At 42.2% G+C, this 27,291-nt stretch overlaps 2 protein-coding genes across 6 annotated transcripts; both read left to right on the top strand.

Moving 5' to 3' along the window:
* Positions 1 to 279: 279 nt before the first annotated feature.
* On the top strand, positions 280 to 3,494 carry LOC106602920 (uncharacterized). Its single transcript, XM_014195929.2, has 2 exons — positions 280 to 558; positions 1,690 to 3,494. Exon 2 carries the CDS (start codon positions 1,692 to 1,694, stop codon positions 2,580 to 2,582), a length of 891 nt encoding a protein of 296 aa, XP_014051404.1. The 5' UTR covers positions 280 to 558; positions 1,690 to 1,691; the 3' UTR covers positions 2,583 to 3,494.
* A 5,848-nt stretch (positions 3,495 to 9,342) lies between these two features.
* LOC106602919 (putative monooxygenase p33MONOX) lies at positions 9,343 to 16,269 on the top strand. 5 transcript variants are annotated; one of them, XM_014195927.2, is made up of 10 exons: positions 9,679 to 9,868; positions 10,569 to 10,701; positions 10,794 to 11,078; positions 11,196 to 11,302; positions 11,498 to 11,688; positions 11,995 to 12,115; positions 12,331 to 12,458; positions 12,739 to 12,863; positions 13,040 to 13,221; positions 15,315 to 16,269. In XM_014195927.2, the coding sequence occupies exons 4-10, from the start codon at positions 11,278 to 11,280 to the stop codon at positions 15,527 to 15,529; spliced, it is 987 nt and encodes a 328-aa protein (XP_014051402.1). In that variant the 5' UTR covers positions 9,679 to 9,868; positions 10,569 to 10,701; positions 10,794 to 11,078; positions 11,196 to 11,277; the 3' UTR covers positions 15,530 to 16,269. The 5 variants fall into 5 exon arrangements, with proteins under 5 accessions (XP_014051401.1, XP_045572833.1, XP_014051402.1 ...); XM_014195926.2 differs by lacking the exons at positions 9,679 to 9,868; positions 10,794 to 11,078 and adding an exon at positions 9,343 to 9,361; XM_045716877.1 differs by lacking the exons at positions 9,679 to 9,868; positions 10,794 to 11,078 and adding an exon at positions 9,345 to 9,361 and having other exon boundaries at positions 11,218 to 11,302.
* Positions 16,270 to 27,291: the final 11,022 nt, after the last annotated feature.

Here is a 27,291-nt window from a genome sequence, read left to right as displayed (position 1 = left end):
TCCCTAGATATTTAAACACTTAACCACCTCCACTGGTTGGTCGAGAGAGAACAACAACAGTGAAAGGACCCACCCCTGGGGCACTCCTGTGTTCTTGCATCACGACCCCGTGTTGAATCATGGGGACCATTATCCTCTCCTCCTCATCCTGTTCTCCTCTCATCCTCCTCTCCACGACCTCATCCTCCTCTAAATGCCGCCTCTTTCCTCCTAATGCCTAACCTCCTACTCTCTTCTCTCTTTCCCTTTCTTGCCACTCCACTCACTCCTTGTACCTTCCACACTCTTACTCTGTACATCAATAAAATCCATTTGGCACATGATTATGCTCAGCCACAAAATGGGATGGAGGTGCTATTTTTAGCCGGCTAAGGGAGGAGAGGGAGGGCATGGGAGCGAGAGAGAGAAAGGGGGTGGGATAAACCGTTCTTTTCGTTCTGTAGCTGTATGTTGGTCGGAGGCACAGAGCTCTGGGGTAGCTTGGCTAGAGACAGCGAGAGGATTGAGAGGCAACGAAAACGAGCAAACGACACCACCAGAAACACAAATAAGACACAGGTAGGAAGCTCTGCTGCATTCTACATAGAACAGGCAAAGCCAGACACCTGGACTGATAGCAATACTAATAGATGGTACGTGCCCTGAGGAAATTGAATGGTTATATCATAGCTGCGTAAATGGCCAGGCAATAAGTACACAAAAAACAATGTAAGTGCTGATGCTCAATGGCAAAATAGTTGATATGCTTAAAATGTCATTAATTCAAGTTAAAGTATTTTGGTACCCTATGGGATGTGTAGAACAAATATACGTGATAACCTATATTTAAAATTCTGCATAAAATTAAGATATTTTTAGGATACTAGATGAGATTATGTAATAGGGATTTGTTTTGCTATGTGAATGAAGTCCCCATGCCTAATGTAAGTTAGTAACACTGGTCTGACTGTCGGTTTGTCAGTCTGTCTTCTAAGCTCACTGTTCCTGAGACAACATGAGAATAGGGAGGGGCATAATGAGTTGTTTACATGGGGTCCTAAAATGGAGAGCTGTGCTGTGTTACCTTCAATAAAAGGAAAGCTAATAGTTTAAACCCACTCAATGTTAATCTGTGCTTTTATATATTTATTAGTGTGTGTGAACATGTTTTTGTGTGGTGTATGTGTGGGTTATCAGGTGGGTGGATTGTGTGGTTTATGTGTGGGTTATTGGGTGGGTGGATTGTGTGGTGTATGTGTGGATTATTAGGTGGGTGGATTATGTGAGTGTGTGTGTGGGTTATTAGGTGGGTGGATTGTGTGCTGTATGTGTGGGTTATTAGGTGGGTGGATTATGTGAGTGTGTGTGTCTAATATGAGCACACCTTAAGATGTGATGAGGGAAAGCGAGGTTACCATGGAGACAGGCTCAGCACATCTTTCCTGTAAAAGATTGCACATACGAATCAAATACACAAATGCATTTCATATGCAATTATGTATTTAAAAAACATACAAAGAGCACAGTCAATTACACTTTGCCTGTTTTTGACTTTTTCCTGTATTTAACTAGATGCAAATTGATAATTCATAAAAAAATGTGTCATTCTCATGGCATTGTTTACATTTTCCACAATCCAAGCTTTGCAAAAACAAAAAGTTATTCTCAGAGACTGACCTGACCAGCCTCTCTCTCCCTCCTGTTTCCTAGGCATGCGACCCCGCTCCAGACTCCTGGCTAAGAGGTGCCTGCCCACCATCAGGGAGGGCTATGAGGAGCTGGTCCAGGACATGAACCAGGCCAACAGCCGCCACCTCCCTCCCCATGGTCAGGTACACTCACTGTCTACCCATGACTACTTCCTGTCCATCTGCCAGCTCGCCCGACCAACCTTCCCCCAGGGAGAACCTGACTGTGACATCCTCACGGTGGGCGCTCTGGCCTCCCTGAGGCCTTGCCTGAGGCTGCACAGACTGAGGGACCCTGTGCCACCCTGTCAGCCTCTGATCTCTAAGGTCAGCCGCCACACACAGTTAGAGCAAGAGGAGAGTCAGAATGAGTGTAGTGGCCCAGAGAGAGTGGTGGATGTCAGTTCACGTCAGACCTCCAGTAGGGTTGTCCCCAGTGTCTCTGACCCCTTGGAGTTCCTCTACGGTCACAGGGAAGGACTCCTTTCAGCCGCCTGTCGCGCCCATGGCTCACAGGGCTGGATGGGTGAAGGGAGTCAGAGTGCGACCCAGCGTCGACCACAACCCCCGGTACGTGCCAACAGTTTCCCCCGCATGTGTTCCTCACCCCTGACCCAGCGCAAAAACAGCTGCCGTGAGCTATGGCTGGTGGACCCCACTGACCAAAAGAAGCCAAACCCTGACCCTGCTCCACCACAGACATCCTCATCAGACCAGCAGAAACCTGATGCCTCCAGCTCATTCTCATGGAGGTTCCAGAATGACCCAGACAGGGCACCTGCAGGTGAGAGGGGGAAGTGCACACGCTACATGGACAATCACACAATGGTATCACACTGGATCGCTGACTGTCGCTCGGCCTGGAGAGAAGCAAGAATCAGGGCGTGCATGCTTCCTGCCATCGCAGAGATGTAAACTTGTGTAGCGTTGTTAATTCCCACTTTTAAGTATTGTACATTATGGATCCTTGATGTACTTATGTACCGCTTAATTGGTACATTTGGACAATGCAGGTCCATGTGGTAACATGTACAAATTGAGTTTTCATGCCTGCCCTTTTTGTACAGTATGTAGTGTAAGACATATTGTAGACTAGCGTATGCCTCACACATATTACAGTAAGTGGAATGTTGACAGTGCTTAGAAGACATCAGATTTTGGAAGGATGATCACGCGAGACAAGTATTAGGGAGAGTAAAGATGTGTGGAAAAGATGCAGAATTTGCTATAAGGATTATGCACAAAGACATATGACTAAGAAAAATGACAGATCATAATCTTTACTATTGAGTGAGTGATAGCTCACTCCATTATTGACAAATGATAACTCTGGTCAAATAAAAACATTCTACTTTTCATAAAAATGGGAATGGTACAGTTTTAGAATCAGAACGGAGGATAATGTGATCCTATAGCTAGTTCAGGCTCCCTGTAGGAGAGCATTCAAACTCAGATTATTCTCAGTGGTTCTGAAAATGTCTCTTGCGATTTCCTCTCTCATGTATGATATGAGTTATGCAATGACAATGTAGATCTGTGCAAAACTGATGAGTCTATTTAAATCTTCCACTAAGTAAAGCCATGATGAAACAGTACATCATATTCACACTGAGTGAAACAGCATGTGACGTTGTATATTACTTTTTGATTGTGTTTAATGGTCCTCCATGACAGTACAATGAACTCTGTGTCAAAATATACAAATGGAAAGAAAACAGTATAATTAACTTGTAAATGCTTGACAATACAATCGTTTGATCTTGTATGGTATGGCTTTTCTAACTCTGTCCATTTTTGGCTCGTAATCTAATAAAATTATGTGTTTTACCCTGCCTCTGAGTGTCCAAAACCTAGACCGGTTGCACTAGGAAATATATCCGTATAGTGCAAGATAAACAAGTTATCCAAAACCCTTCTGTGATGGGGAGATAATAAAATTGAAGTCCTGCTCAGTATCAATTTTTTTTACCCCTTTTTCTCCCCAATTGGTAGTTACAGTCTTGTCTCATCGCTGCAACTTCCGTACGGACTCGGGAGAGGCGAAGGTCGAGAGCCATGCGTCCTCCAAAACACGACCCCGCCAAGCAGCACAGGTTCTTGACACACTGCTCACTTTAGCTGAAAGCCAGCCACACCAATGTGTCAGAGGAAACGCCGTACAGCTGGCGACCAAAGCCAGCATGCATGCGCCCGGCCGCCACAAGGGGTCGCTAGAGCCCGATGGGACAAGGACATCCCAGCCGGCCTAACACTCCTCTAACCCAGATGACGCTGGGCTAATTGTGCGCCACCACATGGGTCTCCCGGGCGCGGCCAGCTGCGACACAGCCCGGGATCGAACCTGGATCTGTAGTGATGCCTCTAGCATTGCGATGCAGTGCCTTAGACAGCTGCGCCACTCGGGAGGCCCCCTGCCCTATATCTTGAAGCATTATGACGGATTCTAAATTCCTAGAATTAACCAGGGATGTTATTTGTGAAAAGGATTTACAGAAATTAGATTACAATAATGAATATACAACTGAGATTCAATAATAACTTTGTCAGTCCAATGGCTGATTTGTGCAAACAAGTAACACAGTGTCCTCCAGTGAGTGATAGCAGTCAGGACACAAGAGTACGTTGGCCTCTTGTTGAGGTAGGGTAAATCCATTTTAATTCAATCACTTTTTGATGGCACCCCTTTTGATTTAAACAAAAATTCCCATACATGTTTGCCCATGGTAGAAGTGCTCAGAAAGTGACTTTTTTTGCCAAAACATTCAAGAGATTAAGGTGCTCAAATTTGACCTATTTTGCATAACACACCATACCATGAGACATCCATGTCTTCAACACGACAAGACAGCCTACTGGGAGGAGGTAAGAGCCCTGGCAGAGTGGTGCCAGGAAAATAACCTATCCCTCAACGTCAACAAAATGAACGAGCTGATCTCGAACTACGGGAGACAGCAGAGAGAGCACATTGACGGTCTGAAATGGCCTTCACACAAACAGTGTAGTGAATAAGGCGCAACAGAAATTCGATTTGGTCCCTGAGACCCTGTGAGGGAAATGTTATGTTTGTATCAAATCAATGCTGCTTTTCTCTTAACCAATTCGATGAGTTCATGCAGGTGACTGACTGATCGTGTATGGAGGAATCCTCACTATCACTGATAAGAAACTTGACAGTACGCCCAGAATGTTGCTATGGGAAAAACCAAGGTATCTCAGTTTCAAGGTCTCAACTTAGAGAAAGCCTTGTGAGGTATTGGTCAGTCACATGTGCGAACCACCAGTAATGATGAATTAATTATGCTAAATAATGTAAATATAACTTGTCTGTGTATAGCCATATATAAGACAACTGCAACAGATTTTAGACCATGTTAAGAGTTAACGGAGAACTGTTTAAAAATATATTTCACAGTTGAAACACACTAAATAGTGTCTCATAGTGTATCCTTTGATGTCTCCTACTAGTGCTGGTATTGTGCTTTGTTTTCATGCTATCTGAATGACTCAAACATTATAAGAAAATCAATAGGTGCCCCTTGCCATGACATTTTTGGAATTTCAGATTCTCCCTGACTGTCTCGTTTGTAGTTGGATGATTGCTATTTTCTCAAAGATCATCTTATTTTTTTGGTATATATATTGCTCCATTATCTTATCTGAACTCGTTAGGAACTCGCCTTTCATCTCATATTAATCTTGTCCATCTATGACAAACAGAATGCATTTTTTGTTTAAAATCTATGAATTATTTTAGATGAATGGCAATAAATTGATCGCTGAATGTGCTATAGCGATGAAATCCCTATCACCTGCTGCACTATGATGTAAAGATATCAGGCATGTGCTTTGTCAGTGGCTGTAATGTAGGGTTCAGCCAGGAGTTGATGGACAGTTGTTGTGGAAGTTCTAAAGAATCAGGAGAGACTTGGATAATTCTTCAAGCAATCATACTTGAATATCAATTAATTATTGCAATAGAGCCTGACAATAGAGGAAATGCTGAGGTCTTATATAGTGGACCTAAAAATGCTTAGTCATGGCTGGTTCCACCCCTTCCTGGGCAGGTTCAGGGCATCATAAGCTACCTTGTTTTCTTCTTGTGGCTATGTGTATCAGGTCATAGTGCACAAACAAGTGATAACGTTAGTTCCGTTACTCCTCTGTTCAAGCCAGCTTCTGTCCTCTTCATATCTCCACACAGCTGTACCCTTGGAAGATGGTAAAAGACAGGATGGACTGAAAAACTGTGGTCACTCTTAGAGGCTCTTTGTCTTGACTGTGTGTCACTGGTGTAGAGATGAGTAGGCAGGAAGCAGTCGCAGGTTTAGAACTACTGAATTTATGTAAGCACCATAGATCAAAGCGAGACGAAACCCAAATACTGTTGTGCTCAAAATATATCTTCATAAACAAAAAGGCACAGGGCGAACCCAAAGTGCAAAATATAAAGTACTCAGGAAATAGGAGAGATTCCTCTCAGAAAAACAAGTAACATTTACAATGACCGAGAAAGACAAATGGCAGAGGGAGTATATATAGCGATAGAGTGGGGATTGGAACCAGGTGTGTGTAATGATGACTAGACAAGTCCGGGGTTGATGAGTGAAGGGCGTGTGCCAGCAGTAGGTTGGGCAGCAGCTAGAAGGCCGGTGACGCCAAACACCTGAGCTGGACAGGAGGGGGAACCAAAGAGAAGGCTGGTGTGACACCGTGTGACTAAATTGAACAGAGGCAGAGCGGAAAAATACCAGCTCCTTCTTACAAGACCTTCAAACACACAGTAGAAATGTACAGGTTTAAGGCTCCTACAGCACATGTGCATAACAAAGTTTAACATTAAGAACTATTAAAGTAATTCTTCATTGCATTGTCTCTGCTATACAAGCTTAAAGAAGTTATACAGGATTTTTCCCTCACACTGTCGGAAGAGCGATTGGAAAGGTAGGAGGTACAGCCCAGCTTCAAGTGGTTTCAGATTTCACATCCTATGTCACACCGGTGTAAAAAAAAGTATACTACTCTGTCCGTGGTGAGCAAAATAAACAAAATAATTTAGGCTCTTGAAATGCATCTGTGCATTGGTAGATGTGCTGTACATTGTACAAAACAGTTATTACACTGCTATAGACTGTCACTACAATATTATTGACTGTTCTAAACACGTATTACTTTAAAAAAAGATATTGAGCCTTTATTTAACTAAGCCAGTCAGTTAAGAACAAATTCTTATTTACAATGATGGCCTACCCCGGCCAAACCCTAACCATGCTGGGCCAATTGTGCGCCACCCTGTGGGACTCCCAATCACGGCCGGATGTGATACAGCCTGAAATCAAACCAGGGTCTGTAGTGACACCTCTAGCACTGAGATGCACTGCCTTAGACCACTGCTCCACTCAAGAGCAAATTCTTACATTGCTACAGAACATTGTTAAAACAATAGACCTACATTGTGAAGAGTGGGTGAAATCATAAATGGTTTGCATTAGCACGGGAGCTTAAGGGGACCAGTTGTCCATATAAAATAAGTTACTAGAGGAGACAGAAAAAGCCTAAGTCACAGACCAAAAAAAATAAATTTAATGATGCTAACATTCTAAAATCTTACCAAGACGACATCGTCAAAAGAGAGTTAATCTTGCCAAAAACATATAAACCTGTAGCTAATGTTGATTTTTTTTTTTCATGAGCAAGTCTTCACTACCTAATTCTACATCTAGCTAAGGTGTTTTGTGGTTTTAGAATCAGTTTTTATGAAAGTCGAAATGTGCCCGAAAATTTGCTAGCTAGCTAAGGTTAACATCTGCAATCGCTGGCTGAACCAGTTTCAAATCAATCCAGAACTACAGAATTAGAGTTCACACATTCAATGATTAATACTCCCTCTAGCTAGCTAGTGTAGTGAAATTGTAGCTAAGATAACAAATTGGTTTTCATGATAAGGCAGTTAGTTTCAGTTCTGCTGTGATTGAGTTCTGCATCACACAACTATCCAGATACCTGCGCTAGCTGCGACATTATGGTGTTGGCCAAATGTTACAAAGTAACGTAAACTCACTCACTTTTGTACATCGCCTTGGTCCGTACAATTGACCTTATTTTAGCACCCAAAAAACGTAATACTTCCAGATCAACTGTAATGTCAATACCATTGTAAAGCACAATTTCTCCCCTTTCCAACAAAATTAATGACATGGCCTCCAAGCTGCCCGTTTCTGCATGATTCAAGAAGGCAATTGAGCTCCATCGGGTCTTTTTAAAAATGGCGGGTGGGGAAGCGAAACTAATGCGTGGTAGTGAGAAGGAGAGGAGATGTGTGGGAAAACGGCTTTTTCACTCGATCTGTCCAACTTATCACCTTGTAAATGTAAATAAAACACTATGAAGAGTTTATATAATGTGTCATTACATACCTATTAGAAGGTTTGTGTCGAATTTGAATCGGGTTTTTAGGTCGGTGCTAAAGTGATCTTCAGAAGTAAACAGCGGCTTTGAGAGTCATGATCGCTTACAGTGATGACGCAAAAAAATGACTAGGTATCCCCCTTAACCTGTCCCTTTCTTGTTTTTAAACGATGAGAGAAATGCTACACCTTGTGGAGAGAGATTGTAAGACAGAAATAGTTGCTTTATGCGTGCTGTACCTTACGGCATGACACGTCACGATGTAACGGTGGGTCAGTTTTTTCAACTTTTCTCCAGTACGAAAGAACCATTACCATGTCGATCAATGCTTGAATAGAAACGTAGTTCACACCCCAGATTTTGAAGTCAGCACAGTCCCGTTAGTTTTCTTTGCAGCCTCGTTTGAATGTCGCGGTTGCGCACATTTGTACGGAATGGGGTGCGTTTTCGTCAGAATCAGATACATGCTGATTTCTGAGAACAGCCCCATAACTTTGGTGCTGCTGTACAACTTCATCAACAAGCTGGCAAATTAGCTACCGTAATGGCCATTCAAACAAGCTCCCACTAGGCTGCTAGCAGGTGCAAGTTTGCTCAGTTGATCGAGTATGGTTTGCCATAGTAACCACTAGCCAGTGAGGATTGCTGCGGAAAGGGGAGTAATTTTCAGAATAAAGCCCCACAGCTGAGGTGTCATGATACCCATAAAACCTAGCCGTCCACCATTCACTTTTCCCATAGGGAATTTTAGAAACACTTAAAATAAGGGCTGTGTTTTGTGCAGGCTTACCCTGGCGTGACGTTTGGATAACCATGTAAATCTCTCTCAGACAAGGTGACTTTTATCAATATATTCTGCTTTATTTGCTCCCAGATTCGAACATGCTAGTTGGATGACTGTGCATTCTGACTGAGTGACAGCAAATGTGGCTGCCCTCTGCCACACACACACCACTCGGCACGGTGCTCTTAATCAGCAGGTTTTTTTGCAGTGAGAATGTGCAGACAGGTATTTTATCCCCAACATCTATTTAGGCATATTAAAACACTTCACTTTTTTTCGATCAGGATTATCATTCGATCCGACTAACAACAGTCAATGTATGGATATGAATACGAGTATGGCCATGTAGGCAAACCCCTAGTCCTGCAGCACCCCCTGAAAAATCTGAAAAGAACACAAATAAATCATAGCCAGGCATTCAGACGTCGACACAGCAAGTCCATGAGAGAAAGAGTGAGAGAGAGGTGCTCGAACACTGGTTGCGACACTGTGTCCCAGTTAACAGGTAGCCTTGGATTGGGCCAATCAATATGAAAATGTTATCTTCAAAACATTTTTAAATCATGTTCTTTTAAGAGTTGATACGTCCAGCAACAGTGTTGGTATTGTATTGTTGTTGTTTTTTTTACAGGGGACTATAATGAAAAACAATATATATATACATATATACACTAAATCGATCTTTGTTAAATTATTTAAATAATATATTGTTTGTATTTTCAATAAATGTATGTCTAAGCTACTTTAGACGATATACTTTTTACAATTTTAAATCAGAAAAACGTCCAGTAACAGTCAAGTAACATTTTGTCAGGGGGACTTTTATTTGCAGTATGATCACGTGGCCGAGGTTCATAACGCTCCGACTTTCCTCCTCACATTGAGAACGGGATATTATCATGGGCGAGATGTTTCTCAGTTGTTCCGAAACCTTTCCCGTTGACATTATAAGGTTACGACCGTCTTCGTCGTCAACGTGTCTGTTGTAAGCGACGTGGGGGCGTTATATCTGGTAAATTGAAACGAAATTGTACATGTTAGATCGTGTTTGTCATTCAATGACCATTGTTGTCGTTACAGCACCATAATCGCTCGCTGTAGCTTGATATGGCTGCCTATCTGCTTCATAATGCATTTGAAATAGTATGTCAGGCATTCTAATTTATTTGTCCAACAAAACTGCTTTTGGTGATGATGCTCAGGAAGAACAGCCGCGCGCTATTCTATTTTACTCGCAGTGTCCATCATCACCGGTCTACACCGGTTGATCCAGCGCAACACGCACAGCCATTACATTGCATAACGGATTGCGCATAGAGTGAGATAATCCCAGGCAGCAACGCTCACATGTATTGCATTTTATTTGTTACATTTTAATTACGTAAATCGATGACAGTTGTTGTTAACTTGCATTGAGAATTAGAAATGGTTACAGATGATCCCAATGAACGTGTGCCATATGCAGGGACATTAGTGTTTTATATAGGTAGCCATTGTATTAAGTACAAGTTCCCACACACAGTTTGCGGTATACTGTGCTGTATGCCTTTGGATGAGATGATGATGATGATGATGATGATGATAATAGGTAGTGTCAGCTATTATCTGCTCAAGAGCTCTTGTTGTTCTGAACATGGCCAGAGAGTGCCTCAGCCAAAGACCCCCTGTCTGTCATGTCATCTGCTGATTGCTGTATTTTGGTTCCTTTTCAGCTTCACAGGGCTGTGCTCCTTTGCATCTCCAACAAAATGCTTTGTCAGCGGGCCTTACTGTCTGAGAGTGAGCCAGATAATAAACCCAGCCTACTGTAGTGGTCATTACCTCTATTCAGCACTGCACAACACGGTAAGCATGGGCAAGCCTCTGCCTCTATTATCTAACCTAACCTACATTTCAGGTTGTATTTGTCAGTAAAGACTTTGACCTCCCTGTCACAGATGTTCCAGATTGCTTTGTCAAATAGCACCTGAGAGAATAGAACACCAGAACAGAGCACAACACCATATCAGCTGCCAAGCAGTGAAACATTGACTCACCTGAGCAGCGCAATGTTGTCAATGAACAAGCTGTTTAATTACGGTTGCTTACAGTCTTTGGCCACTTACTCAAGCATGCAACTGGAAGTTTCGTCCTTTTCCCAATGGTTATCTGGATCACTCACTTCTAAGTAGTGCGTGTTCATATTACATACATCATTTTGATTATGACATTCTTTCTCTGAGGTGAGCGTGTACACTGTACATTTTATTATGAATAGCCTAATATGATCACAAAATAGGTTGTTCTGTGTTGATGAAATTAGATACAGGTATTCAAAATAGTCTCTTTATCCCTTAAAGGTCCAGTCCAATCTTTTGTCAGGTTGGATTCATCTGAACAATAACCCATTGTGAGCCATAACAGAGACAGCCTTCTGCAACAATGTCCAGGTCAGGAGATATACCAGGTAAGGATGGGGGGCAGTAAGAGTGGGCATTACAGTGTTGTGTACTTGTTTAAAATGGTGATGGTATACTGTATGGAAACATATGCTTCCAACACCTATAGAGTGGCAAGATATACTGATCATCATTTTATGTATTTTGAGCACATTTTAAGTTATTTTAGACAGTGTTTTAATGCTTGAACATTCCCTCCTCAGCTCTGGAGTCTGGGACCCCAGAGGGGCTCCTGGGAGGCATGTCCCTGCCCATTGGCATGACCCGCCGTGCAATGAGCTATGATGACAACATGGAGGCGCCCATGTCGCCCCCTCCCTCTGACATCAACATCAACAACCTATGGGGGAGGAGGCCCATGGTACCAGACAGGAGGTTCAGTCATCTGGCTGAGGTAGATATCACACACAATTTTCCACTGATCTATAGCCTCACGTAGTTAAGATAGTGGTCTGTGTTCGTCCGTATTCATAAAGCGTCTCAGAGTAGAAGTGTTGATCTAGAATCATGTCCCCCCCATCCATGTAATCTTATTCATAATGATCTAAAAGACTAAACTGATCCTAGATCAGCCCTCATACTCCAACACACTTTATGGATATGATCCCAGGTGTTTTTAATCATACAAATATTCCTCTACCTGTCTGTGTGATCCATGTATTTTAATTTTTTTTTTTTTTTTAAATCTCTTGTTTTAAAGGAGGATGAATCTGGAAATGCCCTGACCCATGCTGCCATGTTTGACGCTGGCCTCAGGCCACATATGCCAGTAGTGGTGAAAGCCAAAGCCTCCTCCATCATTTTGAATTCTCTGATGACCAGTAAGTCTCTTCACTGTGATAATGAATGATGATTACTGTATTATCAACGTGAGCTCATCCAATCCTGTTGCTCATTAATGGAACATTGATTAGGGTGGGGTGTTATATAGAGTACTAGTCAAAAGTGTGGAGACACCTACTCGTTTTAGTGTTTTCCTTATTTGTACTATTTCCCACATTATTAATACATATTATGTCCTCTTGTGTTTTTCCAGAGCAAACCCAGGACAGCATGTACAGGTTTGAGCAGCAGGCTGGGCTGAGAGACACTGTCTACACGCCCCACAAGGGCCTCACTTCTGAGGAGACCCGCCATCACCACCGCATGCCAGAGTCATTCCATGTGAGTCTTTATTTCATCGCTTACTGTGGCCCTACTTTATTATCTGGAGTCTGATAATTATTAACAGAAAAATATGAATAATATTTTATGAATAATATTTTATTCATTTTATTATTTTTGATGATTGCTTTGGTAAAGCATCAACAGTGTAATCAATGAATGCTCAAAATCTCAATTAAGCAATCTACAGTATGTCAAAGAGGAGTGATTATTGAGATTTAACTGTTAATAATATTCATCATACTATATACTTTTTTTCCTTTTGTTGTATTGCCTGTAGAAAATGAATATTCAAAGTATGGACATGGGAGCAGGACATAAGGGAGGACATGAGGACAAGCAAACATCATCTGCTCAGTCCACCCCGAATAGCACTCCTCAGAGTTCACCCAAACAGAAACGCAGGTAAGCGCAACCATGTCCTCATTACCAGCTGTTTATGGAAACATGCTGTACTTTGACCCTGAACACCAAATACACGTGCCCTTGCCCACCTTATCTATATGAGCATGTGTATGATGCCTGTTCAGTGGCCACTGTAAAGTGTTTGACCGTCTGGCATTTCTCTGTGTTCCTGGCAGGGGCTGGTTCACCAGCCAGAGCTCAACTGTCACTAGCTCAGACCTCAGTACCAGCTCTAATACCAGTGTGGACATGGGTGCTGGTGAGGGGGGAGGAGCAGTCGAACGCTGGGGTGTCTTTGGACCACGTCTGGTGGTCCAGAAATCCATTACCGACACCGGTGCGGACCACACAAGCACAGGTAAATGGGATTTGGGGAGGGTGATATTTAACATGTTTTCGTTTGGTAATGGTGTTCCTCTAAACCAGGGGTCCTTCAACTTTTCCTGTGACCCAAATCTTCCTCCAACAACTCAAATTAAGAAGAAATAGTGTGTGATTATAGATGTATTCTTCGAATTTGCGATCCATCTCTCACATGCCCAAGGCCCACTTTGGATCCCGACCCATAGTTTTAGAAACCCTGTTTAGCTGTAATCCAGTTTATAGGTTGGCTCAATGTTTTTTGATGTGAATTACACATGAATACTATTGTTTTTACATGGTTGTGTGCTACAGCAGTACACTTTATTTACTTTGTGTACCAGATATCCTTATCTGTGTTGCCTTGACGCTTTTAACAAATTATCAATTTATCAGGTGTTTATAGGTTTCAAAATTATTGGCACCCCTGTTTTCAATACTCCAGCAACCTCCCCTGGCAAGGACAATGACATTGAGCCTTTTTCTAAAATGTTTTACGAGATTAGACATCCTTGATATCCTTCGTCTGTGCTTATGGACTGACCTCTTCAATTCAAACCACAGGTTTTCAATGGGTTTAAGTCCGGAGACTAAGATGGCAATTGCAAATTGTTGATTTTGTGGTCAATTAACCATTTCTATGTGGATTTTTATGTGTGCTTGGAATCATTGACTTGCTGGAAGATATACTTGCGGCCAAGTTTCAGCCTCCTGGGAGAGGCAACCAGGTTTTTTGGTCCTGTTTACTGGTTCATGATGCTGTTGCCCTTAGCAAGTGCCCCAGGAACAGTGGATGCAAAACAGGCCTGTAACATAAATGATCCACCTCCATATTTTACCTGCGGTCCTTTTCTGCACATGCATTGTTCTTTCAATGCCGAACCCACCACTGGTGTGTGTGGCCATAGAGCTCTATTTTCGTCTCATCTGACCATAGCTCCTGGTTCCAATAAAATCTAATTGAATTTGTCACATGCGCTGAATACAACAGGTGTATACCTTACAGTGAAATGCTTACAAGCCCTTAACTTTAACCAACAATGCAGTTTTAAGAAAAATAAGTGTTTGGAAAGTATTTAGTAAAATAAACTGAAGTAAAAAATAAATAATAAAAAAAAAATCCAAATACATAAAAAAAATGTTTTTATAAAATAACAATAGCAAGGTTATATACAGGGGGTACCGGTACCAAGTCAATGTGCGGGGGCACAGGTTAGTCAAGGTAATTGAGGTAATATGTACAGTACCAGTCAAAAGTTTGGGCACAGCTACTCATTCAAGGGTTTTGCTTTATTTGTACTATTTTCTACATTGTAGAATAATAGTGAAGACATCAAAGCTATGAAATAACACATATGGAATCATGTTGTAACCCAAAAAGTGTTAAACAAATACAATTTCTTTTATATTCTTCAAAGTAGCCATTCTTTGTGTTGATGACAGCTTTGCACACGCTTGGCATTCTCTCAACCAGCTTCAACTGGAATGCTTTTCCAACAGTCTTGAAGGAGTTCCCACATATGCTGAGCACTTGTTGGCTGCTTTTCCTTCACTCTGTGGTCCAACTCATCCAGGTCATCAGATGTATCACTCCATCACTCTCCTTCTTGGTCAAATAGCCCTTACACAGACTGGAGGTGTTTTAGGTCATTGTCCTGTTGAAAAACAAATGATAGTCCCACTAAGTGCAAACCAGACGGGATGGCGTATCGCTGCAGAATGCTGTGATAGCCATGCTGGTTAAGTGTGCCTTGAATTCAAAATAAATCACAGTCACCACTATTATTATTATTTATTTTTTACCCATTGCCTGATTTTTATGAAGGTCAACAACCATTTGTCTCTTTTTGTTTGTGAGTTCTTTGCCTTTTCAAATGGCAATGGATGACAAATGGATTTTACATGCGTTTTACCTCATTTTAATACCCCAGTAAAACAGGAAGCCATAGAAGGTCACAATACATTTTCACTGAGATTTAATATTTATTTTCATAAGTCTTTTGCTTATCTTTATCAAAGGTGTCAATCATTTTGGAGGCGACCTGCAGTTATTGCTCCTACCTAAGATAAGTCCTGTGTTTTTCTCTCCAGGGGGTTTTGCTCTCCAGTCGTACCGCGGGGCCCAGAAGCCCACCCCCATGGAGGTGATGAAGGCCCAGGCCACTCGGTTGGCTGATGACCCTGCTGTCGACAAACAGGCCCCACCCAAGATGGAGATCCCCACCATGGAGGGCAGTAGACGGTCCGCCCGGCCGCACAAACTCAAACCTCGAGACATGAACATCCTCACTCCCTCAGGCTTCTGAGTGGTACCATGTCATCACTACTCCCTAATGTTCTACTTGTCAAGTTGTCGTAGCTGGTCTACCCTCTTTCCTCTCCTGACTTTTCATGATCTGAAATGAGGTCCCTTTAATGTATGTGACTGAATCTGAGAACCTTCACAATTTCCAAAAAGAAAAGCATCCTGTTGTTTGATACTATAGTATTTGGTTTTGAAGTTTTCCTCCCTTGCACTAAAATAGTCGGGGTTTTTTGGTTTCTATTTGTGTGATAAAGTTATTGTGCCATGTTGATTTTGTTTTGCCTCATCCTTTGTCTTGTAATGGAACTGTGTATTTTTACTTTGTATTTATGGTCCAACTGTGAAAACGTTCTGATACATGACGGTGTGCAAATAGTTACTCTCACTGTTTGATGAAAAAAAAACGTAACGGCCACACTGTGTAGTGGTTTGATCATTCTGTTTGCTTGTGAATCTCATTCTCCAGAAGTATCGCTAGCTTTTCATTGTCTGCAGATTTATATGCCGATAAGATCTAATGATTCTCATTGTCATGTCTCCCAAGAACTTTGTGGTGATTATTGTTCACCCTCGATGAAGTGTGGTTTTTGTGCATCCGCATTCTTCCTGTCAAGATGGCCCTTTTGAAGTTAAAACACTGCTAGTAAAACACTGCAGTAGAATATTAATATGACATGTTACATATTTACCAGTGAAGTATGTAATGATTTGACTAACCCTGTTCAGGTGTTTTTCTATTTATTTTTTTAAATAGAAAAATCATCCATATACATGGCTGTCCATATATATATATATATATATATATATGTATGTATGTGTGTGTATGTATATATATATATATATATATATATATATATATATATATATATATATATATATGTGTGTGTATGTCTTCTGTGGACTTTGTTGTAAATATCTGAATAAAAAATAATTCTAACAATCAGCAAAATCTGGTTCCATCAACCATCCAGAAACAGTGGACAGTGGAAAGATGCACAGCACAGGTTAAAGAACCTGGTGGAGAAAGATGGATTTCCATTGTGATTTAGAAATTGAACTATTTGTAAATTTCATAAGGCAAGATCAGCTACTACTGATTGATAGCAATAGAAACCTGCTGCCATTTCACACTGTGAAGTGATCATCAATTCTTCAGCAGAGATACTAATGATTACCAGTAGATGGCATCAGCTCCTTTGTAACACAATCTCTGAATTGGCTGGATAACTCTCATGGAATGCAATGCTGGGATTTCATTTAACCTGTCTCACGAAAGACAGCGCCACCTTCCTGTTCACGTGAGCACAGCATAACAAGGTGAGTCCAAAAATGTTTTGTATGCTGCTGCATAAATGATGTAATATGCCAGGGAATTGTGTATACTGTAGCTAAGAAAGTAATACTAGTGTATGTTGTGTAGTAAGCTCTTAGTAGCCCATGTGCCTCACCCTAATAATTTGGTCTATTTACCCCTCTTAATTTCGCCTAATGTTCTGACTTGGTGATGTACAGTTAGCACATAACCTAGAGAAATGTAATCATCGAATATTATAAGAGCTTCCATTGTCTGCCTATATGCCCCCTTTATTTATCCTACAGTTCAGACTTGGTGTACAGGGAGAACTCTTAAGAACGGCCGTGTTCTGAATTCTGTTGCTGTACTGTATATTTCAAAACTGTATATCCTCTTATCCGCTTGTCTTCCCCTTATGCCATTGTTTGTACATCTCAATTGTCAGTAGAAACCACATTTGTTTAAGCAAGTCAGCCATATCAGCTATGTTTTTTACAAGGCAATAAATGAGGCTGAATGAACTGTTTCGCTGCCAGACAAGGCTCCGCTGATTGCCAGGTGTAGCAGTGGTAAGATGTTGGAACTGCTGTTAGGACAGCATTATGTAGGCCGTTTGTCACCGTTATAGTGCAATTAATGTATTGTTTAGTGTTGTGTTGTGGCTTTGCATCCCACTTATTGTTTTGATTTACTTGCTAAAATTGCTACTGAATAGAGAGTATATTTCCTGCTCTAGTATGCATGCCTAGTCACCAGTCGCTACTGATTCCAAAATTCTGTTGAGAAATGGGTGGTCTTAGTGCGAACTGTCGTCTGCACCCCTTAGTAACTGTAGATAAGACTCAAGGCTGGACTGCGCATGCGTGCCAGTTCCCCGCTCTTGTGGCGAGAAGCCCACAAGTTGGTTGACTCTCGCTCACCAGTAAGAGCCGGAGCACCCTCTGGTGGCAATAAAGTCGCCCCTTTCTATATATATATATATATATACTGCTCAAAAAAATAAAGGGAACACTTAAACAACACATCCTAGATCTGAATGAAAGAAATAATGTTATTAAATACTTTTTTCTTTACATAGTTGAATGTGCTGACAACAAAATCACACAAAAAGAATCAATGGAAATCCAATTTATCAACCCATGGAGGTCTGGATTTGGAGTCACACTCAAAATTAAAGTGGAAAACCACACTACAGGCTGATCCAACTTTGATGTAATGTCCTTAAAACAAGTCAAAATGAGGCTCAGTAGTGTGTGTGGCCACCACGTGCCTGTATGACCTCCCTACAACGCCTGGGCATGCTCCTGATGAGGTGGCGGATGGTCTCCTGAGGGATCTCCTCCCAGACCTGGACTAAAGCATCCGCCAACTGCTGGACAGTCTGTGGTGCAACGTGGCGTTGGTGGATGGAGCGAGACATGATGTCCCAGATGTGCACAATTGGATTCAGGTCTGGGGAACGGGCAGGCCAGTCCATAGCATCAATGCCTTCCTCTTGCAGGAACTGCTGACACACTCCAGGCACATGAGGTCTAGCATTGTCTTGCATTAGGAGGAACCCAGGGCCAACCGCACCAGCATGTGGTCTCACAAGGTGTCTGAGGATCTCATCTCGGTACCAAATGGCAGTCAGGCTACCTCTGGCGAGCACATGGAGGGCTGTGCGGCCCCCCAAAGAAATGCCACCCCACACCATGACTGACCCACCGCCAAACCGGTCATGCCGGAGGACGTTGCAGGCAGCAGAACGTTCTCCACGGCGTCTCCAGACTCTGTCACGTCTGTCACATGTGCTCAGTGTGTACCTGCTTTCATCTGTGAAGAGCACAGGGCGCCAGTGGCGAATTTGCCAATCTTGGTGTTCTCTGGCAAATGCCAAACGTCTTGCACGGTGTTGGGCTGTAAGCACAACCCCCACCTGTGGACGTCAGGCCCTCATATCACACTCATGGAGTCTGTTTCTGACCGCTTGAGCAGACACATGCACATTTGTGGCCTGCTGGAGGTCATTTTGCAGGGCTCTGGCAGTGCTTCTCCTGCTCCTCCTTGCACAAAGGCGGAGGTAGCAGTCCTGCTGCTGGGTTGTTGCCATCCTACGGCCTCCTCCACGTCTCCTGATGTACTGGCCTGTTTCCTGGTAGCGCCTCCATGCTCTGGACACTACGCTGACAGACACAGCAAACCTTCTTGACACAGCTCGCATTGATGTGCCATCCTGGATGAGCTGCACTACCTGAGCCACTTGTGTGGGTTGTAGACTCCGTCTCATGCTACCACTAGAGTGAAAGCACCGCCAGCATTCAAAAGTGACCAAAACATCAGCCAGGAAGCATAGGAACTGAGAAGTGGTCTGTGGTCCCCACCTGCAGAACCACTCCTTTATTGGGGGTGTCTTGCTAATTGCCTATAATTTCCACCTGTTGTCTATTCCATTTGCACAACAGCATGTGAAATTTATTGTCAATCAGTGTTGCTTCCTAAGTGGACAGTTTGATTTCACAGAAGTGTGATTGACTTGGAGTTACATTGTGTTGTTTAAGTGAGCAGTATATATATATATATATATATATATATATATATATAGATAGATAGATAGATAGATAGATAGATAGATAGATAGATAGATAGATAGATAGATAGATAGATAGATAGATAGATAGATAGATAGATAGATAGATAGATAGATAGAGAGAGAGAGCGCACGGAGGGTCGATTGGGCTCCCTCCGTCTTTGAGAGAAAGCGCCTGAAAAATGGGTCGCTGCACAAAAGGAAAGGGTTCTATGAGTACAGATGTTAGTAAGCACAAAGCATGGCAAACTAAATACTGAGAGCAAAGCTGGCAATAGCTAGACGATAGTTACCTAGCGTTTGCTGTGACGGCTGGCAGCGTAGCTTAAGCTAGCACAAGCCGGTACCTGGTAAAAAAAACCTCACAGGACTCGTTAGAGAGCTGTCTGAGTATGTTTATTTCCCAAGGGGTACAGGGGCCCACTATAACTCTGGGAGAAAAGTGTTGCTAACCGGGTTAAGTGGGTGCTAGTCAACGCTTAGCCATGAGGCTATTGCACGTCATGATATCTCTGGGGCCCTTTGGATGATAGATCAGAGCAAGATTTCAGAATGTAAGTACACATTTCACTTTCAGAGGTGAATTTATCAAACCTATCACGTTGAAAAAGTGTTTTGTTGTTAGGAGCTCTCCTCAAACAATAGCATGGCATTTTTCTCAGTAATAGCTACTGTAAATTATTAACAAGAATTTAAGCTTTCAGCCGATATAAGACACTTATATGTACCGACATTTGTTGTTTCTCTAAAATCTGCGATGTTGACATAACACGCTGCATGATTTCCAACTGTCCCGTTGACAGAACGCGGATAGGTGACTTTCTTTCATTTTGTTATTTTCCACTCCGATACTGGTGTCCAGAGCTGTCTTAATGCTGGGTCATTAACTGCCATTTTGTGTGTAAATCAAAGCGGATAAAATATGTCCTGTATTTTTGAGAGTACATTGAACATTTTCTTGGGACTTGAAAATCAACACTGACAAGACCAAATGGAAATGTGAATCTTGAGGATTCTGGACATTGACACCCTTAAAAAGAGGCTTCCAGACTGGGCACACTGTCACGTCTGCCCCTGCTCCCCTCTGTGGCGCTTGAGGTCGCCAGGCTGCTCATCATTATGTACACCTGTCACCATCTTTACGCGCACCAACGCTTCATCGAAATCACCTGGACTCCACCACGTCATTGATTGCCTCCTCTATATCTGTCACTTCCTCAGTTTCATTCCCGGGTCTGCATTGATGTTGTTTTGTTTCTCTTGTCCAGAAGCTGTTCTTGTTCAGTTTCATGTCTATTTATTATTAAAACCTCACCCTTTACTTGCTTCCCCTCTCCCAGCGTCTGTGGTTACGGAACCGTTACACACACTGTATATTTACTCGTCTTGCCTTCAGCAATCCACACTGTGTCATCATGAATGTTATCTGCACAATCAATGTGCAGCGAGCTGTGTTTTACCTTGAGCAAAATAGACCTAATATTTGTTGGTTATATGTCTACCTGTCCTGTTGTATTGTGTGTGCCGTATCAGAAGAAATCTCAGATTCAGCTTTTTCATCCAATAGTAAAGTCAGGAGAATAACCTTCAGAAGTTGGTGGTGCTCCTCTATAAATACTAAGCACACTTTGTCTACTGTGTCTGTTTTATTCCTCTCTTATCTTACCCTGTTGGATTTTCTTATTTGACCAGAGTGTATTATACAGTGTTACTTTTTCCAAATCCAATCTGTTTCCCAAGTTGAGTCAGCATCATCACATTGAATTTCTTGGTTGAAATGACGTGGAAACAATATTGATTCAACCAGTTTTTGCCCATTGGGTATGGATGCAATAAAAGGGGATGGATGACACACCACTCTGCCTTTATCCTGCACAATGTTGGCCGCCCAACCTCGTAAGGGCTTTTTTTGTCTGGGTTATTGTTTTTCAGTGAGTGAATCTAATGTGTGCAGTGGACGCTGCTGAGGGGAGGACGGCTCATAAGAATATCTGGAATAGAGTATAATGGCTGGAATGGAGTGAATTTATTCCATTCCAGCCATTATTATGAGCCGTCCTCCCCTCAGCAGCCTCCACTGAATGTGTGAGGGACATAGAGTGGGGTTATGTGTCTGTGTTTTGTGTATTTTACTGTATAATGAAAATCTGAATAGGAGTCTGAAAATCTGCTCCTGTAAGCTATAACTAAGAGATGGGGCAAGTCGACTCTTAAATCATAATTTATAAGGTGTGAATCATACCGCACAAACCCTGCTGGTCTATGTTACCTCATGTCTTTCTCTCTTTCTCTCGCTCTTTTTGTTATCAAACAATCAATACAGACACTTTGCCTGGTTGCTGTTTAACACGATCAAACTTGTTTAATACATTTCTTTAAGACGTAGATACATAGTCTAAAATCTATACACCCTAGGTAGAAACCAGTGGAGGCTGCTGAGGGGAGGACTGCTCATAATAATAGCTAGAATGGAGCAAATGGAATGGCATCAAACACATGGAAACCATATGTTTTATTTGATACCATTCCACTTTTTATGCTCCAGCCATTACCACAAACCCGTCCTCCCCAACTAATGTGCCACCAACCTCCTGTGGTAGAAACTGTTAATTTGGTCTATCTGTACTGCTTGAGAGTTCTCTGCTGTGATGCCATTTATGTCTTTGATAGCTCCTACAGTTTTTTTCCAATGGCTTTGGTGCAATTTTCACAAGTATGTGGTACATTTCCACAACTCTAAGCACAAAAATCTAAACAGATCATCAAAATGGCTCATGTTTCAAAACTCTAAGCACATTTTCAACCGACTGAGTACGACAGATAAATTCACAGTCACTTGTTCACTGCATCAAATCAATTTGGATACATGTTCATTCTAAGTATCTGCTTTCAAAATGAAATATTCCCTTTAGTTTCGATATGATTGTCTTGTTATTTGCTAACAATACAATTAACTGTTCAAAATGATAACTTCCTGAACCAAAATGATGTAGTGCCTAGTTAATGTGTATAGTTTGGTAACTGCTGAACCCTACATTTTTATATTTTTACCTGATAAATGTATAAATTTGACATAAATGTATGTTGGAAGGTAAAACAAAATCATATATGGATGTGGCTGTAAATACTACATCACCATTCTCCATTAGTCAGTGTGCTTCAATAGGACACTATGTGCTGTCATTTGGAATTATATTGTAGTGTACAATGCACTGCTGAAGTAACTGGGTTGTATATTTAAGTGATAATACCTGAGTAGCCGGCATTTTGAGGAAATATTGGCATGGTGTTGTTCGTGAGGGTCGGCAAACCGTGCAAATATATTCTCCAAACACCGGCTTCGAGGGCATTATCACTTTTATACAACGGGTTACTAACATAATCAATTCATTATTTACATATTTTCATTAAAAACGTTATTTTGATGAATTTATTCCATCCTTCCACAAGATATAGTCCTGACACAAATCTAGGGTTGCTACCCAAGGCGGCTGGTCGTTCATTCTATCGGTTTGGTTGCCAGAGACGCAACCCAGTCGTTCAGTCTTTTTGTTCTGTATCTATGGTTGCAACCCAGTCGTTCGTTCTAAATGTTCTATTGCCGTACTGGCTGGCAACGTCCTTATCCCTTGCTTGCTAGCTAGCCAACTATGGCTAACTTACAGTCAGGTCAAACAGTGCAGCCAGAAAACAACAAAGTAGCTGCATTTGCATTTGTTTAAGCTGTTTTCTCGTGACATTTATTTAGATACATCCGACACGTTCATTACTATGGGACAGTTGGAGATCAAATTTTAATATTGAAACAATGTTACAAATGTCAGAAAGACAGACAGCATGGTTCATACAAATCTGTGAGATAATGTCTAGATGATTGTTTATAGTGGAGATCAAGTTTATAAATTGTTTATAAATTACCTGGCTGGACTGATGAGACAGTGGATTGCGCTGTCAGATGGAACAGAGAAAATAGGCATTTTAACGTCATAGATTTAGCCGGTGGTAACTTGTGGAATAGACACCGGCTGGAATGTGGTGATCTTGTACAATGTTGCATGGGGCAAAAAGGTTTTTACAGTAGCCAACTGCTTTATAATACCCCTATTTCTGATTATTTGTCCTGAGTATGTAATGTATAAGTATTATAAAACTAAGACTGACATATTTCTCAGCATGCTCACAACCTGCCATTGGATACATTTATAAATAAAATGGTGCATGCCAAATTATAGTCAAATACTGTATGGAAAATAATATTTATAATCTTCTATTCTTTCTATTCAGCACTTAAGTACTGTTTTGAAATGTGTATCCTGCATTTGTTGCTATTGGATTAAATGGTAGTTAAAATGACAAAATCGTGAGCCTATCATTATCTTGTATTGGAGGCTAAACAAAATGTGCTCTTCGTATTTCACTGAAAACTTAGATTTTTCATAAATGACTCAGGGGTGAAAGATGTGTGAAACAATCAAAGGTTCTGAACATAAGATAGGGGCCATTGCAAGTTATCAGTTTAGAGTTTTGTACTTAGAGTTTTTAAAATGTACCAATTACTGTACATCTGAAAAATTTGCCAAAGTGATTGAAAAAACGAATACGTTCCACTTTACTCGTTCTGTCTGGAAAAAATATGCAAAAACTGGGATGATTATCATTTGACATCGAAGGAGGACATTTATTCAGCTAAATACTTGAACAGTAGACGGGATCTATATGCTTAAGAGTTATTTTACTCCATACGTGTGTGTGCACATTCCACTGCAACATTAAGTAAAAGTATGTTTTCATGGAAGATAAGCATAATGTTGCTCTCATCATGTAAATAACAATGAAAAAGAATTCTGTACAGAAATATTAGACTATACATTTGTTTTGTGTAAAAGCTACAAGGCTCGAACGACTACAGGAAATGGAGGGGCGAGCACACCCCCATATCCACATCGATGGGGCTGTAGTGGAGAGGGTCAAGAGCTTCAACTTCCTCAGTGTCCACATCACTAACGAATTTACATTATCCAAACACACCCACACAGTTGTGAAGATGGCACCTCAGTGCCTCTTCCCCCTCAGGAGGCTGAAAAGATTTAGCATTGACCCTCAGATCCTCAATTGACCAAGGTTCTACAGCTGCACCATTGTTAGTATCTTGACTGACTGCATCACTGCTCGGTACTGAAACTGCAAGGCACCGGGCCGCAAGGAGCTACAGAGGGGGGTGAGTACGTCCCAGTACATCACTGGGGCCTAGGTATCCAAGCGCCATCCAGGACCTCTACACCAGGCAGTGTCAGAGGAAGGCCCAATAAATAAAAAGTCCTGTTTGGCTCAGTTGGTAGAGCATGGCGCTTGCAACGCCAGGGTTGTGGGTTTGATTCCCATTGGGGGCCAGTACAGAGGAAAAAAGTATGAACATATATGCAAGTCGGTCTGGATAAGAGCGTCTGCTAAATTACATAAATGTAAATTGTCCAAAACTCCAACCGCCATAGTCAAATCAAATGTTATTTGTCGTGTACACATATTTAGCTAGTGTAGCGAAATGCTTATGTTCCTGGCTCCAACACTGCAGTAATACCTGACATATAAAACAATACACCCAAACCCCCAAAATAAAAATAAAGTAATTAAGAGATATAGAAATTTTAGAATGAGCAATGTCAGAGTCCGGAATATATATGTTATTTTATATATACTGTACATTTTATATATATGGCTCACGAGTGGCGCAGCGGCCTATGGCACTGCATCTCAGTGCAAGAGGTTCAAATCCAGGCTGTATCACATCCGGCCGTGATTGGGGGTCCCATAGGGCGGCGCACAATTTGCCCAGCGTTGTCCGGGTTTGGCCGGGGTAGGCCATCATTGTAAATAAGAATTTGTTCTTCTAACTGACTTGCCTAGTTAAATAAATAAAGACATTTAAAAATATATATATATTATGGTGTGTATAGACATTATGGGCAGTGTATATAAGATAGGCCTTGACTAGAATACAGTATATACAAATGAAGTGGGTGAAACAGTATGTAAACATTATTAAAGTGACCAGTGTTAAATGACTATGTACATAGGGCAACAGTCTCTAAGTGCAGGGTTGAGTACCGGGTGGTAGCCGGCTAGTAACAGTGGCTAAAGATCAGGGCAGGTTACTGGGCGATGGCAGGCGATTGGTAACTGTTTAACAGTCTGATGGCCTGGAGATAGAAGCTATTTTTCAGTCTCTTGGTCCCAGCTTTGATTGAGCTGTACTGCCTTCTAGTTGGTAACGGGCTGAACAGGCCCGTGCTTGGGTGATTGAGGACCTTGATCTTCTTGGCCTTCCTGTGACACCGGTTGCTGTAGATGTCCTGGAGGGCAGGAAGTTCGCCCCCAGGAATGCGTTGGACTACCGCACCACCCTCTGTAGAGCCCTGCAGTTGTGGATGGTGCAGTTTCCGTAACGGGCAGTGATACAAACCGATAGGATGCTCTCAATGGTGCATCTGCAGAAGTTTGTGAGGGTCTTATGGGCTAAGCCAAATTTCTTCGGCCTCCTAAGGTTGAAGAGGCACTGTTTTGCCGTCTTCACCACACTGTCTGTGTAGATGGGCCATTTCAGGTTGTCAGTGATGTGTACGCCGAGGAACTTTAAGCTTTTCACCCTCTCCACTGCGGCCCCGTTGATGTGGATGGGGTCATGCTCCCTCTGCTGTCTCCTGAAGTTCATGATCAGCTCCTTAGTTTTTTTTGAAGTTGAGGTTATTTTCACCTCCTCCCTGTAAGCTGGCTTGTCGTTGTTGGTAATCAGGTCTACCACTGTTGTGTCGTCTGTAAACTTGATGATTGAGTTGGAGACGTGCGTGGCCATGCCGTCATGGATGAACAGGGAGTACAGGAGCGGGCTGAGCACGCACCCTTGTGGGGCCCCCGTGTTGAGGATCAGCATAGTGGAGGTGTTGTTGCCTACCTTCACCACCTGGGGACGGCCCGTCAAGAAGTCCAGGACCCAGTTGCACAGGGCTTAGTGATGCGCTTTGAGGGTACTGTGGTGTTGAAGGCTGAGCTGTAGTTGATAAACAGCATTTTTACATAGTTATTCATCTTGTCCAAATGGGATAGGACAGTGCGATAGCGATTGTGTCATCTGTGGATCTGTTGTGGCAGTATGCAAATTGTAGTGGGTCTAGGGTGTCGGGTAAGGTGGACGTGATATGATCCTTAACTCTCAAAGCACTTCATGATGACAGAAGTGAGTGCTGTGGGGAAATAGTCATTTAGTCAAGTTACCTTCGCTTTCTTGGCTACAAGAACAATGGTGGACAAGCGTCAAGCGGTACCAGTACACCAAGACAGTAACCAACAGGACCCTGAACAGCTTCTACCCCCAAGCCAGAAGACTGCTAAAAAAAGATAGCTAACTAGCTAATGAAATGGCTACTGGGACTAAGTGCGTTGACCCTTTTTGCACTCTCTCTCTTGCACTGGCTCTATGCGAGCACACACTGGACTCTATTTACACCAGTGGAGGCTGGTGGGAGGAGCTATAGGAGGACGGGTTCATGGTACTGGCTGGAATGGAATCAATGGAACTGAAGCCTAATGTTCGACTCCGTTCCATTTATTCCATTCCAGCCATTACAATGAGCCCATCCTTCTATAGCTCCTTCCACCAGCCTCTACTGACTTACACATACTTACACTGACATCCCAACACACACACACACTACAAACGGCCACAAACACGCATAGCACCCACACACATGCATACTGACGCCATCCACACGTAGAAACACACACTCACCACATACGCTGCTTCTACTGTCTTATCTATCCTGTTGCCTAGTCACTTTACCCCTACCTATATGTGCATAGCTACCTCAATTACCTCGTACCCCTCCCTGCAAATCGACTCAGTACT

Source organism: Salmo salar, chromosome ssa04, assembly GCF_905237065.1.
Source record: "Salmo salar chromosome ssa04, Ssal_v3.1, whole genome shotgun sequence".
In the NCBI taxonomy this organism is placed as follows: Eukaryota; Metazoa; Chordata; class Actinopteri; order Salmoniformes; family Salmonidae; genus Salmo; species Salmo salar.
This window is presented reverse-complemented; position numbering and strand designations above follow the sequence as displayed.

Bases quoted from the DNA above. Each gene is read 5' to 3' on its own strand.
- LOC106602920 (XM_014195929.2), top strand. From the start codon at position 1,692: ATGCGACCCCGCTCCAGACTCCTGGCTAAGAGGTGCCTGCCCACCATC.
- LOC106602919 (XM_014195926.2), top strand. From the start codon at position 11,278: ATGTCCAGGTCAGGAGATATACCAG. The intron at 12,116-12,330 runs GTAAGTCTCTTC...GTGTTTTTCCAG, and splicing joins TTTGAATTCTCTGATGACCA to AGCAAACCCAGGACAGCATG. The intron at 12,459-12,738 runs GTGAGTCTTTAT...TATTGCCTGTAG, and splicing joins GCATGCCAGAGTCATTCCAT to AAAATGAATATTCAAAGTAT.